Below are 20,234 nucleotides of genomic sequence, written 5' to 3'. Positions count from 1 at the left end.
TCTGCAAGCAGCAGACCCAGCCCTCTGCCCTTCCTGCCAGCATGATGGCTCTCAAGCTTCTCCATGCATGAGAAGTGCCTCCTCCCTCCTCCCAGAAACCTGTTACCAGAAAAACACTGGTAACTTAGTTACCAAAGCCTATTCCGTTTCTGCCACTTGCCCAGAGGTCCGCTGGCACCAGGGAGATGGAGGGCCCCCCATGCGGTCCTGAGGTCATCAGGGCAGGTCGGCCAGACTATGGGCCCTTGTGGCCCCTGTGCTCTCCCTGGGAGGCCACCATCTTTAACTTCAGATGCCCACCACACACCAGCAACCCTCAAGCCTAGATCCCAGCCAGGCTTCCCTGCTTCACTCTAGACCACCCTCCTGGACCTTTAATGGGCATCTCAAACATTCTGTGTCCCCTGACTCCTGCCAGCTCCCCTCAGGGCTCAGTGCTAGCTGCGGACCCCAGGAGTCAGCTCATCTCCTCCCCTCCCCTCCTCCCACTGCACATCCTCCTGCAGCCTGGCCTGTAGCACTGCCACCCATGCATGGCCCCAAATCTGCTGCCCTCAGACCCCAGCCCCCCCTGTCATCTCCCTCGTCTAGACAATGGTAGGAGACTTGGTCTCATTTGTCTTCTGCCTCACTTGTCCCCACAAATCCAGAGCATCGTTTAATCAGATTATAACTCCCGTCTGGTGGCCGCTAACCACACTTAGAATAAATCTAGCCCCGGACCATGACCCAAGGAGGCTCTGTGATCTGGCCTGCCACTGCAACTTCTCCCACGCCATCCTGACCGGCCCTCCCTGCTCCAGCCATAGCTCTAGCCTTTCCTTCCTCGACCGCCCCGAGTTCTTCCTCCCCCTCCGAGCCTCTGGTCCCTCTACCAGCGCCCCTCCTTAGCATCTCTGCAGCCAGTTTCCTCATGGTCTCAGGTCTTCATTCAGATGACCCTGAACCCCTGGCAAATTCCCCTGCCCCACCCAGGGTCTGTCACACCCCCTGCCAAGATCGGCCATGACCAGCTACTGATTCATTTGTTTGCAGTCTGTCCCCCATGAGAGTAGGAGTCATACGTCTCTTATGCCCCTAGAACCCCACCTGGTTCATGGCAAGTACTCAAAGAGTAACTGCCGACTGAGAAAATGAAGGTCACCAGAGACATGCAAGCTGGAGCTGGTGGGACATTCCCTGGCCACCAGGGCAGGGGCCAGGCTCTCCTTGCCGTCTGAGACCTGGCAGTGCTGGGCACCCTCATCTTGGCTGCCCTCCTCCCCCCACCCTGCATCAGCCTAGCCCCTGGGGCCTAGCAAGGAGTGGCGGTGGGGTCACCAGGCACCTCCCCCAACCTGTAGGGGCTGTTGATGAAGTCCTCGCCCCAGACCATGTCGTCAGCGCAGTCGAGCACGCTGCAGCAAGCGTCGCTGATGAACTGCGAGAAGCTGGCCAGTGAGTCCTGCACCAGGAAACGCAGCGTGTCCTGCAGCATGTACTTGATCAGCTCCATCAGCTTGCGCAACTTCGACATGAGGTACACCTCCCAGTTGGTTTCGTAGAGGTTATACCAGCCCTTGCTCATGTCACGCAAGCTGCTACGCATGGCCACCTTGAGCGTGCTGATCCAGCTGTCCTTTAGGAACATCTGCACCTGGAGTGGCCATGGGTGGCATCAGGCAGCCGCCCCAGGAATGTGCTGCCCACAGCTACGTGCACCGCTGTGCTGGGGCGGTCCCAGGACCCAGATGACCACAGAAGGATTTCCCCCCACCCCTACCAACCAGCACCCTCCTGTGACCCTGGGGACCAGGGATGCTCTGGGGGAAGGGGAAAGGGGACAGCAGAAACAGGACTTTTCCTCCAGCTAAGAAAGAGACAGAGACTGAGACACAGGAAATGAGCAGAGAAAGAGAGACACAGAATGAAACAGAGAAGGGAAGCTTTTCTCTGGACCATCTGGTGATGATCCCCCACAAGCCTGTACCCTTCTTCCCTCACACCCCAATTCTCAGGGGGTATGTGGGGTTCCTGCTCTCCTTTCCAACACAAGGGGTCTGCTTCAGAGGCCACCAGGGTTGGCTGGAAAGTGACTACCTTGGGCTTCCTTTCTTCTCTGGGATGAGCCATCTTCCTGGGAGCACCACCCCCCATCCTCCCACAAGGTCTAGGTTTTAAAGAGAACAAGAGCCCACAGCCTCACCACTAGCCAGTCAGCTCCAAGGCTCTGGCCTGTGTGCAGCCCTCCATGCCCTTGATGACCACGCACCTGAGAGAAGGTCTGTGACTGAATCTGCTCAAACTCTTCCAGGCGGCTGTACTTGGAGAGGTTTGAGTGGAACAGGGACATGGCAGTCACCTTGTTGCACTCAGCCCGCACCTTGCTGAGGGCCGTGATAACCTCCGGCCGTGTAAGCAGGGACACAAAGGTAAAATCCTCTTTCTGCTCCCGGAAGGGGTACTTGGGAACACTCACCAGCCCTGCAGGGATGGCGGTAGAGGGCCAGTGTCAGATTGGCCTGGGACAACATCAGGGGTGTTGATGGAGAGATGCAACTCCCGTCTCCTCCCAAAGAGACACCCACGTCCCCAGAACCCCTCTTTTCCCAAGACCTTCCAGAGTGGCCCTACAGCTTCGCAATGAGCTGCCCACTCTGGGCGAGTAAATGAATCCTCTCCAGGCCCCTCTGGGTCACTGACCCCTTTGAAGTGCAGGAGAGTCACAGACCATCTCCCCCTTCACTCCCACCCACGCTGCAACATAACCCAGCACCAAGCGAAGGAGATGTGGGCACCAGGACCCTTGAAGTGCCCACCGCCCATGCACTGCCCCAGCTTCCTGGGCATTTCACAGGAATGAAATTCACGGGCATCAGGGAACTCAGAGAAAGGAAGACTTGGGGGAACTAGTGTCCTACTCTGAGACTCAGTCTGCCACAAGTCAAATGGGGCTGTAGCAATGCCACCTGCTCCTGCTACTGGAGGAAGGGCGGGCGGTATGTTCCTCAGTCAGACCATCAGAGCCCTTTCATCCATTTCTCAACAGTTGCTGTCCTAGTACACATTTACCTGGCTCCTTCAGCCCTGCTCACACTACTGGTTTTTAAAGGAGTCTTCATTGACCCCCACCCCGACCCTTGCCCTCCAGGCAGCTGGAGAAGCAGCACAGTGGGTGCTGTGAAGGGAGGGCAGGAGGGCTGTGGCCAGGGGGGTGGCCATGGGGTCTTTGTCCAACGCCCCTCACCTTGCCTGGGCACCTTCTCCTCCTCCTTCTTAGGCAGGGTCACGTAGGAGAACATGTCAGGCTTGGAGGAGACAATCTGGTCAAAGTTGATTTTGTTCATGCTGCGCTCATAGTCCAGGTTCACTTCTCTGGAGAGATTGCTGAGGTGCTCCAGAACGCTGCCAATGGAGAGGGGGGACAGGGACGTCAGGGGGCTCCATATACCCTGTCACCCCCACGCTGTGGACTGGCTGGGGCCCACTCTCCTCTAGCGTTAACCTGTGGGCATGAGTTTGGGGCTTCCCTTCCGGATTCATGAGCACACCTCCCACCTGGCCCCCCACCACTAACCTCCATCACCCTTGTCCCCTCCCTCTTTCATGCCACCCCCTCTTCCCCATCACATCAGTTCAAGTCTGCCTGTTTTGCTTCTCACTTCTCAATGTCATCCCGACAAGGCACCCTCCCTGCCTGGTCCCCTCACTTTCACCCCTGCCCATTCCAATCCACTCCCCACAAAACTCAAGTATAAGCACCTCCTTCTCTTGCTAAAAATCCATCCTGGGTCCCTGGGTCCCTGGGTCCTTACATCCTAGGATAAAGCCTAACCTCTTCCTGAGCTCCAAGAGGCGCTCCAGCCCCTCCTTGTTCTCCTCTCTGGTCACCCCACCCCAGCCACAGGCAGCGCTGAGCTCTCACCTCATAGCCTTTGCATACACTGTTTCCTCTGGGGGCCACACCCTGGTTGACCCACTCCTACTTCTGCCTGACCAGCCCAGGCTCCCCGCTTAGAGTTTCTATCTAAGACGAGCCTTGCCCCCTCTGGATGAGGGCAGCCTCATTTGTGCCCCCAACGTGCCTCCCCAGTCCTAATGCTCCTGACCCCCTAAGGGCATTTCTTTCATTCGTTCACTGTTGTTCCCTCAGTCAGCATCCTGTTCTCCCCTTACTTTTTCCAGGACTCAACTCAAATGTTACCACCCCAGCGAGGCCTTCTCTGACCATCTAATGTAAAGGAGCCCCTCCATGATATCTCTGTTCCCTTGTCTTTCCTGGTCTCCACAGTACCTATCAAAACCCTGAATCACCTCATTTTCTTATTGTGTGTCTTCCTGGCCAGACTGAGAGCCCAGGAGGGCAGGCCCTTCATGGGGTGTGTTCACTGCTGCGCCCCTGTGCCTGGCACAAGAGAGACACTTGCCACACACATGGCTGCCTGCCTGACATCCACTTCCTCCTAATTGGACCTGACTGCTGCTCTAGAACTCTCTCCTCTCTCACTTGACTTCGAGGAAGATGACAAGTCTGGGTTAGCTCTGGGTTATCTCACCTGTCTAAGCCGGTCATGGTGGAGCTCAACCTGCTAATTGGCTTAGGAGTGGGAATGTGACTCAGTTATAATCAACAACTGACGCCGAGCTGTAAAATCAAGCCCCCTTGTCCCATCTTCCTCAAGACAAATTCTGGGGTATTGTTCATGCTCCAGAGTTCCCTGTGAGATCAGAGGCAGTACTTCTCCTAAAATCACATCTCTGCCCAGCTGCTTCCTCCATTACATCCTGTGGCCTTCACTCCCTTAGAGATGTCTCCTGGGAGGACTTCATCAAGAAATCAATTGTATAAGAATCCCTCAAACCGGCTCTGCTTCAAGGGAATCCAATCTATGGCAGGACTCAGTGGACTCTGGACTTTGTGCTTCTGAAACTGCTGCTGCCATCCCGCCTGGGGATGAAGCCAGCACACCCTGGAGACAGCCCCGGCACACTAAGCTGGCACATCCTGCACCCAGTTCCTAGTTACAGGCAAAACAGTGGATTCCCCTACTGTCTAGGCCAATCTGAGCCCAGCATATTTGTTATGAAAGCCAAACACACTGCCAATGATACAAACTCAAGAAATGGAATTCTGGACCACCAAGGTAATGGTGGCTACGTCAATTCCAATTTCCCATCATGCTCTAAAAAAAAAAAAAAAGAAAGAAAGAAAGAAGGGGGAAAAAAGAAAAGGACAAATAACGCTTCCTAAACCCTCACCTTTAGCATAAGCAGAATAAAGAAAATGCCCAAACTTCACATTATCTTTAGAAGAATAATCATCTGTTCCCAGTGAGCTACTACTCACCCTCCTGCTGCCAGCCTGACTGGAAAACGAAGGCTGTCTGAAAAAAACTGTGCAGAAGAGGGGAGCAGTGGGAGCCCTAAGCTTGGTCTAAGATCCTACCAGCAAGACAGAAAGTCCACCCCAACTGCAAGAACACTGACCGAGTTCTGGAGAAGCAGAGCACTTAGGACAAGGAAGGGGCCTCTGTGCTTGCATTCAAGGTAACATTTTTCTTTTAAAGTTTCTTTATTTATTTTGAGGCGGGGAGAGGGGCAGAGACAAGCAGTCTGCGCTGTCAGCGCACAACCCGAATGACAGCGCACAACCTGACATGGGGCTCGATCCCAAGAATCCTGAGGTCGTGACTTGAGCCAAAATCGAGAGTCAGACGCTTAACCAACTAAACCACCCAGGTGCCCCCAAGATAACATTCTTTGAAAGGCATCATGACATAAAGGGGAAAGTAAAAGACAAGAAGAGGAGTACTTTGGAGATTGAAGGGTGATAGAAAAGGAAGCAAAAGTAAAAAATTAGAGTCTTGCAAGATAAGAGAGAACAAACAACTTGGAGGACAAGCCCTCTCTCCAACACACACACACACACACACACACACACCGACTTAAAAAAACAAACAAACTGGGGCATCTGGGTGACTCAGTCGGTTAAGCGTTTTAACTTCGGCTCAGGTCACCATCTCACAGTTCATGGGTTCCAGCCCCACATCAGGCTCTGCACTGTGCAGAGCCTGCTTGGGATTCTCTCTTTCTCTCTCTCTCTCTCTCTCTCTCTCTCTCTCTCTCTTTCTCTCCCCCTCTCTCTCTGCCCCTCCTCCACTTGTTCTCTCTCTCTCTCTCTCAAAATAAAATAAACTTAAAAAAAATTTTTAATAGTTTGCTATCCTAACAGAAGAGGGCGCCCTGGAACTAGGAATCTTGTAAATCACCCCAAATCCCTGAACTGAATAGGTGAAAGTAACCACATTTACATAAAGCTACTGAAGGAGAGAGCACCTTACCTGATGAAAATTCTCACCTATCCCTCAAAGAAAAAACAAAGACAAAGCAAAGGAAAACTAACATAACACTTCAAACTGAACCAAATATCTTCACACAAGTATGTGGGCATATGAAAAATACCTTGAATCCGAAACTCACAACTAAAACACAGAAATGGGCAAACAGCAAGAAGATGGAGGAAACAAAATTATCTCTGGAAGGAAGGCAAAATTATGAGGTGCCTACGGAAGAATAAAGTCAAAAAATTTAATAAAGTAAAAAAAAATAATAAAATACATTGAAGAAAGGAATATAACCAAGAAAATTAAAATAAGGCCAAAAAAGAAAAAAAAAGAACTAGAAGGGACAGAAAGTGGTTAAATTAGAAATAGGTAAAAAAGCAAAGCAAGATAGATAGATAGAGATATATAATGGAATCTGATAAAGAAAAACTGGATAAAGGAACACAACTAATATTTAAAACTATAATCCAAGAGAAATTTCCAGAAATAAAGAATATCTCAATCTATGTATTTAAAAGGCCCATTTTGTACTAAGGAAAATTGACCCAGAATGATCAACTCTGAGATGTAAACTAGTAAAATGCTTAGACTTTAAAGATTGTTGAAAAAACAAACAAAAAACAAAAACAAACAAACAAACAAAAAACACCAAGGCCTCCAAGCCAAAAAATCAAACAACTTTCAAGGGAAAGGGAGCGGGACTGGCACTGGGTCTCTCAAAATCAACATTCAAAGCAAGGCAACAAAAGAGCAGTATTAAAAAAAAAAAACCCAAAAACCGAAGCAATAAAAGTGTGAACCAAGAACTTTATTCCAATCGTTTGTCAAGTTTTAAACATGCAAGAACTCTAGGAACACTATACCCTTGAACCCTTTATGAGGAATCTACTAGAAAAGTAGCTTCATCCAACCAAGAGACTGGTGAGGTTCAAGACATACTATCCCAAAATATGGTACCAAAATATGGTACCTTGGCATCTTGAATGTTTTAAGCTGGAGCAGTTTGAGAAACGGCCTTCCCTGGAAGCAGGATATAAGACCCTCATGTAAGAAGTGCCCTCCTTATACCCAGAGCACAGGACATCCTTAGCTCCAAGACGGAGTGATGCCAAGTGGAATCCCAGTGAAGAGGCCTTGCTAAGTTTTCCTCAGTTTACTACGCTTAGCTCATATCTTTTTGTCTTGCCACTATCCCCACAACTTTTCACTTTTCATCAAACCTAGTGTAGGTTTAACCTCCTCAGGTCTTCATTTCTTTAAGAAGGCTCCCATGTTAAGGGAAACATGTAAATTTGCAAGCTCTTCTTTTGCTAACCTGTCTTGTATTACAGAGTCCCAGCCAAGAACCTAGAAGGATATAAAAAAGAGGATTGACCCCCCACCCCCCTTACCCTCCGCTACTGGATGATGGGAGAAATTTCAGAAGAAAAGGTTGATACACTTAATCCACTTAATTGTAGATTTAAGACTAAAACAGAGATAAGAGCTGCTGGCTGTCTCAGTCCATAGAGCAAGCTGTGAGCTTGAGCCCCACATTGGGCAAAGAGCCTACAATCAATCGATCAATCAATCAATTTTATTTTTTAAAAAAAAAACAAAACAAAGATAAGTATGAGAGTGGAAGAATATCATATTAAATAATAAGGAGAAAAAAGCAACTAAAAATGAGAGGAGAAAGGAATGAGGAAAGTAGATTAAAGTCAAGATTGTTACAAAGGAACATGAAGGGAGTCGAAGGATACCATTGAAACCTGACAAAACAGATATTAACTAGTTAAATAAGAAAGCAGGGGATTCGAGGCACTATAAAAGGTTTAATACAAAAGAAAGCACTAAAATAAGGCAAAAATATTCCCAAATACCGAAAGAAATTTAAAAAGTGAAAGAACAAAGAAAATACATCATGCAAAGAAGGAAATACAGAACTGAGATCAAACATACCAGCTCTATAAATAAATGTGAACCTGCTTAACTCACTTATTACAAGAAAAAGATTTTTAATCTCACTCACAAAGTAAGATCTGACTATATGCTAATAGCAAGAGACCTATGTAAAACAACTAACTCAGAAAGGCTAAAAACAGAGAGCTGGGAAAAAATGTATCAGAAAAATGGAAATAACAAAAAATCAGGTTACAATTCTGATATCAAACAAAGTAAAATTCTGATCAAAAAGCATTTTACCTGATCAAGGACACTTTTTTTTTAAGTTTATTTATTTATTTTGAGAGAGAGAGAGAGAGCACGTGTGCAAGCAGGAGAGGGGCAGGGAGAGAATCTCAAGCAGGCTTTGCACTGCCAGCACGGAGCCTGATGACACGGAGCTAGAACTCACAAACTGTGAGATCATGACTTGAGCCAAAACCAAGAGTCAGATGCTCAACTGACTGAGCCACCCAGGCACAGTCCTCAAGGACATTTTTTAATGCTAAAAGCCACAATTAATAATGATAGTGTAACACACTACTCTCTGTGGGCAAAAATAAGTAAAGATACAGAAGACATAAATAACATAATCAATAAGATAGATTTTCTGGCATATATGTATATATAAAAACTCTTATACCCTAACTAGAGGGATACACCTCTTCTCACATGCAAATGGAACATTCAGCAAAAAACTGACTATATATTAGGTCACAGAGAAAACACCAGCAAGTTCTGTAGAGTAGCAATATTATAAATAACACTCCCTGATCTCAATGCAATTAAAGTAAAAATTATTAACAAAGTTTAACAAGTCCTTTCCACATGCAAAATTGTGAAACCTGTTAAACAATTTTAAACAATTCTTTTTTTTTTAATGTTTATTTATTTTTGAGAGAGAGACAGAGAGGAAGAGGGAGTGGGGCAGGGGCAGAGAGGGACAGAGGATCTGAAGTGGACTCTGTGCTGACAGCAGAGAGCCAGGCTTGAACCCACAAACTGCAAGATCATGACCCGAGCCAAAGTCAGACGCCTAACTGACTGAGCCACCCAGGTGCCCCTAGACAATTATGTAATGAAATGGGAAATACAAACTAAATTTTTGGAATTAAAAAAATGAAATACTACATATCAGAATCTGTGGACTATTTTTTAAGCATTTATCAGAAGAAAGTTCATTAGACACATTTATAAACACATTTATAAGCAAGAATGTAAATAAGTGAATTAAATTTCTAGTGCATGTGCACACACACACACACACACACACACACATTATAAACATAACAAAATACAAAATACAAGCCAAAGCAAGGGACAAGAAAGGAAATAATAAAAGTAGAAATTAATGAGGTAGATGTAGAAAACAGTCAAGTTAATAAATCAAATTCCTATTTTTAAAAAATTAACACACCAAACAAATCACTAAGTAACTCAATAAAGCAAAGAAAGGGAGAGAGCATAACCCTACACAATCAGAAGTGACAGCATGTTAACTAACTAGAATTTAAATAAAATGTGAAAAGAAAAAAAAAAGGAGGTGATAAGGGGAAGTCAACATTGAAACAAAAAAATTGTTAAATCATGAGACCACTTTGCAAAATTCTATGCAAATGCATTTTAAAACCTAGAAGACATGGATGATTTTTTTAGACAAAGAAAGTATGCCAAAACTGACCCCCAAATTGGGAATATAAGCTTAAATAGACCAATTCCTACTAGAGAACTATCCCACCAAAAACATTATGTCCAAATGATTGCAGAAGGGAATAACCAGATAGCCTCAATACACCAAAAATTGCTCCAGAGTATGGAAAATGAAGGAAAACATCAATATTCTTTATGAAGCAAGCCCCAAATCCCCTGCTTTCTAATTTAACTTGTTAATATCTGTTTTGTCAAGTTTTAATGGTATCCTTCAACTCCCTTCATGTTCCTTTATAACAATCTTGACTTCAATCTACTTTCCTCATTCCTTTATCCTCCCATTTTTAGTTGCTTCAAACCTGATAGAGACAGTATGAAAAAAATTATAGGCCAACATCCCTTCCATCAATGTAAAAGTTCTAGAAAGCATGCTAACCAATAGAACCCAACAATACCATATTTTAAAAAAATGATACGCCATGGCCAGATGGGATTTATTAAAGGAATACAAGATTGTTTCAATATTAGGAAATCAATTAATATAATATACAATGTTAATAGATCTAAGGAGAAAAATTATATGATTATCTCCATAAGTACTTTATTATTATTATTACATATATATATATATATATATATATATATATATATATACATTTTTTTTTTTTTAGAGAGAGAGACAGAGACAGAGCATGAACAGGGGAGGGGAAGAGAGAGACACAGAATCTGAAGCAGGCTCCAGGCTCCGAGCTGTCAGCACAGAGTCCGATGCAGGGCTTAAACCCATGAACAATGAGATTATGACCTGAGCCGAAGTCAGACACTTAACCAACTGAGCCACCCAGGCATCCCTCTCCATAGGTACTTTTAAAGGCTGTGATAAATCAACACTTAAGAAAATAGAAGTTTCAATGGATACATTAAATAAAGTCCCAAAGCTAGCATTTTCTTTTTTTTCTTTTATTTTAATGTTTATTTTTTGAGAGAGAGAGAGAGAGAATGAGAGCAGGGCAGGGACAGAGACAGAGAGAGACCAAGACAGAGAGAGACAGAGGATCCAAAGCAGGCTCTGCGCTGAGAGCAGAAAGCCCAATGCAAGTCTTGAACTCACAAACTGACAGGTTATGACCTGAGCCAAAGTCAGAGGCTTAACTGACTGAGCCACCCAGGCACCCCTAAAGTTAGAATTTTCTTAAGGGGGAAACTTACTAGAGGTACCTCCACTAATATTAGGAACAGGTAGGGATGCCTACCCATCTCCGCTACTATTCAATATTGTACTGGAAGTATTAGAAAATGCAATTAAACAAGAGAAAGTGATTAGAGGAATAAGAACTGGAGAAGAAAAAGTAAAACTCTATTTACAGGTAATATATACTTAGAAAGCCCTGGAGAGGAGTGCCTGGGAGGCTCAGCCAGTTAAATGCCCAACTCTTGATTTCAGTTCAGGTCATGATCTCACAGTTTTGTGAGTTCAGGCCCTGAGTTCAAGCCCCATGTTGGGCTCTTCGCTGACAGTGCGGAACTTGCTTGGGATTCTCTGTCTCCCTCTCTCTCTGCCCCTCCTCTGCTCGTGCTGTCTCTATCTTTCTGAAAATAAATAAGCAAACTTAAAAAAAAAAGAAAAATATAAGAAAACCCTGGAGAATCAATAATAAAACACATTCAAACAATTCAGTAAGGATTGTTTGTAATAGGATATAAAATTAGCATACAAAAATCAGTAGGAGCAATAGTAGAGAAAATCCCACTTATAATAGCAACAAAGAAGACAAAATAATAAGAAATATACAAAACCTATATATGAGAAAAATGTAAAGCATTCCTGAAAGACACAAAAGTAGTCTTTTTTTTTTTTTTTGAGAGAGAGAGCATGCGCATGAGTGTGGGAGAGGGGTAGAGGGAGAGAGAGAATCTTAAACAGTCTACACACTCAGCGTAGAGCCCGACACAGGGCTTGATCCCACAATGCTGATATCATGACCTGATCTGAAATCAAGAGTCAGACACTCAACCAACTGAGCCACCCAGGTGCTCCCAAAAGTAGTCTTGAACAAATGAATGAACATTCTTTGTTCTTGGATAGGACAGTTCAAGAATATAATGAAACCCCATCAAAAATACTAAGTGTTTCTAAACTGGACCTAGAGGATTTGATACAAGGCTCATGGGAAAATAAGCATGCAAATTCCGATCAAAATCCCAACAACATTTTTTGCAAAAATAGAAAAATCCATCCTAAAATTCATATGGAATCTCAAGGGACCCAAATAGCCAAACGATCTTAAAAAAGAACAAAGTGGGAAGACTCACACTTCCTGATTTCAAAACTTACTGTAAAGCTGCAGTAATCAAAACAGTATACTGCTGGCATAAAGACATATAGACCAAAGGAATAGAATAAATAGTTCTGAAATAACTTCTGGAATATATATGGGTCAAATGATTTTTTACAGGGGTGACAAGACCATTTAATGGGGGAAAGAACAGTCTTTTCCACACATTGTGCTGAGAAAACTGGATATCCACATGCAAAAGAAGAAAGTTGGACTCTTATGTAATACCATATACAAAAATTAACTCAAAATGGATCAAAACTCTAATGTAAGAGCTAAAACTATAAAACTCTTAGAACACATCGGGAAAAGCTTCATGATACCGGACTTGGCAATGATCTCCTGGCTATGACAAAGGGAACAAAAGAAAAAAAGACGAATCAGAATTCATCAAAATGAAAAGCCTTGTGTCCTGGTAACATAAAGGACACGATCGACAGAATAAAAAGGCAAACCATGAAATGGGAGAAAGTATCACATATCTGATAAGGGATTGGTATCCAGAATATATAGACAACTCATAACACTCAACAACAAAAACCAAACAACTAGATTCAGATATGGGCAAAGATTGTTAATAGACATTTCTCCAAAGAAGGATCTACAAATGGCCAATAAACACATGAAAAGATGCCAACATCACTAATTGTTAGAGAAATGCAAATTAAAACCAAAATGGAATACCACTTCACATCCATTTGGATGACTATTATACAGAGAAAACAACAAGAAAAGAAACGTTGGGTGAGGATGTGAAGAAATTCGAACTTTTGTGCCCTGCTGGTGAGAATATAAAACAGTGCAGCTGCTAAGGCAGCTGGATGATGGTGTCCCAAAAATTAAAAATAGGGCTTTGCAAATACTGCTGACGCCACCAAGAGCTGCCCTGTGCCACCCCGTCACGGTCAACTCCATGATGGTCTTTGACATTTGCCATCAACCATGAGCCCTTGGGCCACGTATCCTTTGAGCCATTTGCAAAGTTCCAAATATAGCCCAAAACTTTTGTGCTCTGAGGACTGGAGCAAAATGGATTTGCTTATAAAGGTTCCTGCTTTCACAGAATTATTCCAGGGTTTATACGCCAGGGTGGTGGCTTCACATGTCATAACAGCACTGATAGCGAGTCCATCTAGAGGGAGAAACCTGATGATGAGAATTTCATCCTGAAGCACACAGATCCTGGTGTCTCATCTACGGCAATTGCTGGACCCAACACAAACAGTTCCCAGTTTTTCATTCACACTACCAAGACTGAATGTTTGGGTGGCAAGAATGTGACCTTTGGCAAGGTGAGAGAGGGCATAAATACCATGGAAACCAAGGAGTGCTTTGGGCCCAGGGATGGCAAGACCGGCAAGAAGCTCACCATTGCCAAGTGTGGACAACCCTAATAAATTTGACGTGTGCTTTCTCTTAACTACAAGACTGTTCCTTCTCCCATATGCTCATAATAGCCTATAATCAGTGCTCTCACTGCAGCTCTTTGGTTCCGTGTTTTCCTTACCCCCCTTCAAATCTAGTTAGATTGCAGAGTTAACATTACGATTACGAAATAACAACTAAACGACAGCAACAAATAGAATTATCATATGGATAGCTAGTCCACTTCTGGGCATACACCCACAAGAACTGAAGGTAGGGACACAAGGAGAGATTTGTACACCTATACTCGCATTATGCACAAGAACCAAAAGGTGGAAGCAGCCCAAGTGCCCATCAACAGATGAAAGGATACCTAACATGCAGTACGTGCATACAATGGAACATTAAAAGGAATTTTTTTCCTTTGAATGGAAAGAGATTCCGATGCACACTACAACGCGATGAACCGAGAAGACACTGTGCTCAGTGAAATAAGCCAGACACAAAAGGTCAAATCCTGAACAATTCACAGAGACAGAAGGTAGAACGGTGGTTGCCAGGGACTGGAGGGCAACGGGAATAGGGAGTTACTGTTTAACGAGTACAGAGTTTCGCAAAGTTCTGTGGATGGATGGTGGTGATAGTTGCACAACAATGTGAATGCACTTAATTCCACTGATCTGCACACTTAAAAATGGTTAAAATGGTAATTTTTACATTATGTCTATTTTGCCATAGTTTTAAGAAATAACCAGTTAAAACAAACAAATAAAACATGCCAGAATAGCCAAGAAAACACTGAAAGGGCAAAGCTACAAAAGTGGGGGCTGGTCCTACAAGACATTAAAAAATACTGTAAAACATCCATAATTAAACCACAGTCCAACTGCACAAATAGACAAATGGGACAGTGGAAGAGAGCAGAAAGTCCAAAAATAGACCTGACTGCATCTGAAAATTACTGTATGAAAAAGGTAGCATCTTGAATCACTGGGACACAGATGGAGGTTTTAATAAATGCGGATGGGTGTTTAATAAACCACTTAATAAATGCTGGTCATTTAGAAAAAGATAAAATTGGATCCATACCACATACCATACATAAGGATGGGCTCCTGGGTGGCTCAGTTGGCTAAGAGTTCAACTCTTGATTTTGGCTCAGGTCATGATCTCACATTCATGAGACAGAGCTCTGTAGCAGCTCTGGGCTGAAAGCTTGGAGCTTGCTTGGGATTTTCTCTCTCTCTCTCTCTCTCTCTCTCTCTCTCTCTCTTTCTCTCTCTCTCTCTCTCTTTCTCTCTCTCTCTCTGCCCCTCCCCCACTATTGTTCACATGCACTCTCTCTCTCTCTCTCAAAAATAAATAAATAAACATTAAAAAATAAGGATGGAACAAGGATATGAAACCATGCAAGTACTAGAAGAAACCCTCACGGTGGGGAAAGGCCATCTAACTGTGACTCAAAATCCAGATGTAATAGAAGAGATGATTAACAACATTGATTAGATAAATATTTTACAAGTTATATTACAAAAATTACCACAAGCAAAGTCAAAATACAACTGACAAACCAGGAGAAAATATTTACAACATACATCACAGATGAAGGATATCCCTAATATAGAAAGAACTCAAAATCAGAGGGAGGAAAAAGCCCAAAAGCCTGAGAGAAAAAAATGGGCAAAAGACATGAATAGACGAGTCACAAAAATATGTAAAAGGTGCCCTTAATCACATGAAAAGATGGAAAACACGTATGGCCTCACATATAACACTTCAGACTGATTTACCTTACTTATCTTCCAGACTGGCAGAAAATCACACAGCATGACAACAGACTCTTGGCAAGGCTGTGGGGGGAATGGCGCTCACACACTGCTGGCAGGTAAGCGAGATGGCACAACGCTTGCGGAGGGAAATTTGGCAACAGCTGAAAAACTACATCTGCTCTTATCTTTTGACCTAGCGATCCTGCTTCTCGCAATTTACCCTGAAGCTATCCCCGGGACAATATGAACATATAAATGCACAGGGTTTTTCACTGCAGTACTGTTTGTAATCGCAAACGGTCAGAAATGACCTAAATGCCTATATATTAGAGAATGGTTGAGTGAATGATGGTACAGGGCACATTCACACAATAGACTACTATGTAGCCATAAAAAAGGGATGAAGGAAATCTCAGTGAACTAATAGGGATTGATGTCCAGGATGTATGTAAGTGAGAAAGGCAAAAGACAAAAGGATATCTATAGTGTGCTGCCCTTCAAGTAAGAAGGAATGGCGTATAAGAAAATATACATGTTTGGGGGCGCCTGGGTGGCTCAGTCGGTTAAGCGTCCGACTTCAGCCAGGTCACGATCTCACGGTCCGTGAGTTCGAGCCCCGCGTTGGGCTCTGGACTGATGGCTCAGAGCCTGGAGCCTGCTTCCGATTCTGTGTCTCCCTCTCTCTCTGCCCCTCCCCCGTTCATGCTCCATCTCTCTCTGTCTCAAAAATAAATAAACGTTAAAAAAAATTAAAAAAAAAAAAAAGAAAATATACATGCTCATTTGTACAAGAAGAAATGCAGAAAGGATAAGCCAGAAGCTAGTGCTACTGGTTAACTATGGGCATGTGGTGGGGACAGGGTGGACAGGGGAAGATGTGGCTAGGATAGAATGAATGGGGGTGGAGAGTGACAGATCCGAGGATACCTTTATGAATACTACATATCAGTGAGAGAAACAGATACATAGAATATATACATTATATACATAAAACAAATGGACCACCACCACATTGCATTTCATCAAATAAACATATCCCACTGAAGGGGGTGGAGAACTAAACCAAGTCGCTGGAATATAGCGACATTAATACTAAATGCCCCCAGGGTAAAGAGACAAAGAACACTGTATCAAAGTCTACTTAGTAAAGTTTTTCTTCCAAAGAGTATGAATTAGCAGTTTGAAATTACTTTCTGTATATTCTAGGACTGAACAAATAAATATACTATGAACAATGGGAGCTAGTTTTCTTCTGGAGAAAGAAGTAAGAAATATGTATAAGTGAGAGTGAGCCATGTGGTGTTGGGGTCAATTTGAAGGTATCATTAGGAATCCATGGTTTTTAACAGACAGAAAGAATTAGACATGGGTGTGTGTGGGGGGGGGGGGTGTAATATGCAATTTAATGCAATGTAATATAATAATAGTATAACATAGTATAATAATATATATATTTCCCAGATTTGTCTGGCCTAAGAGCCTCACAGCAATGATTTCCCAGTAGCAATGAGCATATCTAACACCCAGATCTTGGTTTCTAAACTCCCCCACTGAAAGGAACCAGGGGTTCTTGGAGAAATAGCTGATTTCAGGGCTGGGTCTGGAGAAGTACAAGATGAGCCCAGCACTTCTTGCTATGCCCCAAATTAAAGACACACTCAAAGAACGATAGGAATATATCAGCTTGAGGAGGCTCTCTCTGGCCAAATCTGGGACAATTTGGGCACCAAAATAAAAAAATAGTAGTAACAGGTTCTGTCCCTTTGAATAAGAATCCATGAGTTGATACTGATAATGAGAGATCTGGAGATGAAAAAGACATGACTTGGGGCCAAGAAGTCCACAGTGCAGTGGGCAACGTGACCCACAGGTGAGCACGGAGGGAGCATTGCCCCCTGGGCTCCTGGAGGAAGTGGGCATAACGAAGGGTCTGGTGGAGACTCACGAGGGCCCTTTGCGCATCCGGGGTGTGCTCATGGCCCACTGCTTGATCTTGCTCAGGCTCTGCTCATTGATGAGCTGGTGGCCTTCAGAGGGCATGCAGTCCACGTACAGATTGTATAGCAGCAGAGCCTCTGTGTTCTTGCGCAGGGCGTTGGCCTGGACCACACGCTGCGTGAATACGCGTGGGTCCTCAGCGCAGAAGAGAAGCTGGATCCGAGGCACCCAGTACTGGCAGGCGAGGAGGGGGTGCCTTCCTGGGGCCAGGTGGGAGAGAAAAGGGAACACACAACACAGTCAGACTCTCTAGGCTGGAACACTAGGTTCTAGCCTGACTCTGCTACTGATGCATGGTGGCCCTGCACAAGTGGGTTCTCTCTTCTGACACCCTGTCACATCTGCAGAATGGGTATGACAACACTCCTCTCCCTGCCCACCTCACAGTTGGCCATGGATGGATGTGAAAGTGCTTTGTAAACCATAAAGATCCGTGCACAGACAAACAGTCACACAGGGGCGGCTGCTGAAGTGCCCACTCCTCGCTGCCACACTCAAGGTAAACATCACTAACTGATGGGCCTTGGATGCCTTCTCTGCATCATGTTTCAAGTGGTACCGTCAGCTGCTCAGGGCAGGCATACCCAATAATGGCCATTTGCCCTTCCTGGGGTCTCTCTCTGAATGATGGGTCCTCTGGTTTTCACTGGCCAGGGGACAGACAGCCACAGGACATACAGAGCAAGGAAGAATTCAGGCCTGATGTGGCTGTGCCATGGGTGGGGGGGTGGCCTCAGTCATGGTCCTGAGTTGGGGGTCTGCATGGGGTGGGGCAGAGAGCCTGTACCTTCAGCGGTGACCCCTCCATTCAGAATGGGCTTCCCCGTCTCATCTCGCACCAAGCCATTCTCATCTGTCTTGTGTACCAGGTACAGCTTCTTCTCCTTGTCATAGTCCAGGACACCGACATCGCACCATTCATACTTCAGCTTCCGACTTTTGGGGTCCTCTGAAACAGGAGGGGAACCCACCAGTGCTCTCTGCTGTAGGGTGGGTAGGGGACTCTGTGTGGGCAGCAGGCGCTGGGGACGAGTCTCAGTGGCTACTGGTCTGGCCTCCCTCCCACCAAGATGACCCCTTCTAGCTCCAGCAAAGCAGCGATCCTGCTTCCTTCCAGCTGAGCTGGCCTCTGGGGAACCCCTGGTGGCAGGGGGAGCCAGAAGGACCACACCCCTCTGTCTCTGTGCTCTGCATGACCCCATCAGGATAGACAGAGACACAGGCCAGCAGAACTAGAACGGGAGGCAGGAAAGCCCCAGGCACACAGAGACCTGGTGAGGATGTAGTTGTGAAGCTCATCATGTCTGAACTGGACCCCTTCAAAGTGACCAAGACCAGAGTAAACCCCTTCCCATGGGCTGCATGTGGCAGTTGAACCCTTAGGCCCCTTATATCAGGACAGGTCAGGTCAAGGTAAAAGATTGCTGCCCTGCAGTGGTCCCAAAATGGGCCTCAGGGCCTGTTGGTCAGGATGGGCCTTCCACTCACTTCCTGGACTGCAAGCCTTTGCACTGCTTCTCCAGCTCATCTCCTGCCACCACCTACCCTTTTCTTTCTCCAGCCATACTGCATGTCTGGCTATTCCTGTGACTTTGGAGCTTACTCCTGCCTCAGGGACTTTGCATTGGCTATGCTTTCTGACTGGAACCATCTTTGCTCAGGTCACCTCATTGATGGTTTGTTCCTTGCTCAAATGGCTTCCCCTCCGGGAAGCATCTCTGCCTCAAAGAGTGCCTTTGCCCCAGGCACCCTCTGACTTGTTAGCCCATTTGTGTCCCTCACAGAGCCTGAAGTCATACTATGTATGCATCCAGTCCTGGTTCTGGTCAGCCTCCTCACACCTTTTAAGGCAGAAGTGCCTTAAAATAAGCTGATGGGTTCTACAGCCTGGGTTGAGGAAGAACAGCTGGAACTCCAAGGAATTGCTAACGTGCTGGCTGGATGCTATATGCTTCTCTTTGGAAAATGCTCTTTGGAAAATGCTGACCTGTCTTGGCTCAACTTAGAGAAGATGATGTCACAAGAAGGCACCAGCAGAAAACCAGAGGTCTCTGGCAGAAATGCTCCCTGCCAGCCCCCCTCCCACCAGTGCCACTGCCCAAGGCCAGGGCCCACATGAAGGAGGGCAAACAGAAGCACTTCCGGGAGGCTGGTACTTGGCACATTTAAGGTTAATGCAGCCCCCCCCCCCTTCTGGTTTTATTGCCAGGAATTGGAGATCTGGGAACAATTGAGTTAAATTATTTTTGTAATTAAGTCCAAAGTAAAGGGAACATTCTGGGCTTCTTGTCTAGTTCAGAGAAATTGATTCCAGCATTAACATGTTTTTAAATCGAAACATAAACTTACAGCCTGCTCAATGGACTTACTGTGGGGCCCCCTGGAGGCTGAGAAGTCTTAAAACCAACCAGCATGGCTCTCAATCCTGGGCAGAGTCCATGGGGGGTGGGGGGGCACTCCCCGTCCCAAAGCGGCATGTCCACCACGGGGCAGGGAACAGAGCAGCCCTCAGCCCTGCACAGAGGGGCAGCCAACTCCAACCTCCAACTTCATAACCCAGATCTTCCTCAGATGCTCACTCAGAGGCAGGCAAGGAAGGTCAACCTGGCTCAGTTCCCTACAGCAGCAAACACAGCCCCAGGGCAGATGTGGGGCCAAAGGAGGGACAGACACAGACAAAGCAGAGATACAGCTCATCTGTGGAACATCAGTGCAGGTATGTGTGTTGGGGGCGGGAAGAGATAGTGGCTGTGAATGGGTGATGGGAGGTGTGTGAGTATGTGTGGTGAAAACGTGTGTGATGTGGGGGATGGTGTGTGAGTATGATGGTAAGTGTGCTTGTGAATGTGTGTTTGCAAGCAGGTGTGTAA

General features: G+C 45.4%; 1 protein-coding gene across 6 annotated transcripts in view; it reads right to left on the bottom strand.

Moving 5' to 3' along the window:
* The window catches only part of DNAH1 (dynein axonemal heavy chain 1), an 81,853-nt gene that overhangs the window by 47,159 nt on the left and 14,460 nt on the right, over positions 1-20,234 (bottom strand). For all 6 annotated transcript variants that reach the window (XM_047833571.1, XM_047833547.1, XM_047833563.1 and 3 more), the window contains exons 7-11: positions 18,152-18,313; positions 17,312-17,564; positions 3,227-3,384; positions 2,252-2,463; positions 1,338-1,636 (exon numbers count right to left, since the gene is read on the bottom strand). In XM_047833571.1, coding sequence (XP_047689527.1) covers positions 1,338-1,636; positions 2,252-2,463; positions 3,227-3,384; positions 17,312-17,564; positions 18,152-18,313 — 1,084 coding nt within the window. The remainder of the gene's footprint in view (positions 1-1,337; positions 1,637-2,251; positions 2,464-3,226; positions 3,385-17,311; positions 17,565-18,151; positions 18,314-20,234) is intronic.

This window comes from Prionailurus viverrinus, chromosome A2 (genome assembly GCF_022837055.1).
Source record: "Prionailurus viverrinus isolate Anna chromosome A2, UM_Priviv_1.0, whole genome shotgun sequence".
Classification (NCBI taxonomy): Eukaryota; Metazoa; Chordata; class Mammalia; order Carnivora; family Felidae; genus Prionailurus; species Prionailurus viverrinus.
The sequence above is the reverse complement of the archived record's forward strand: the minus strand, read 5'-3'. Positions and strand labels throughout refer to the sequence as shown.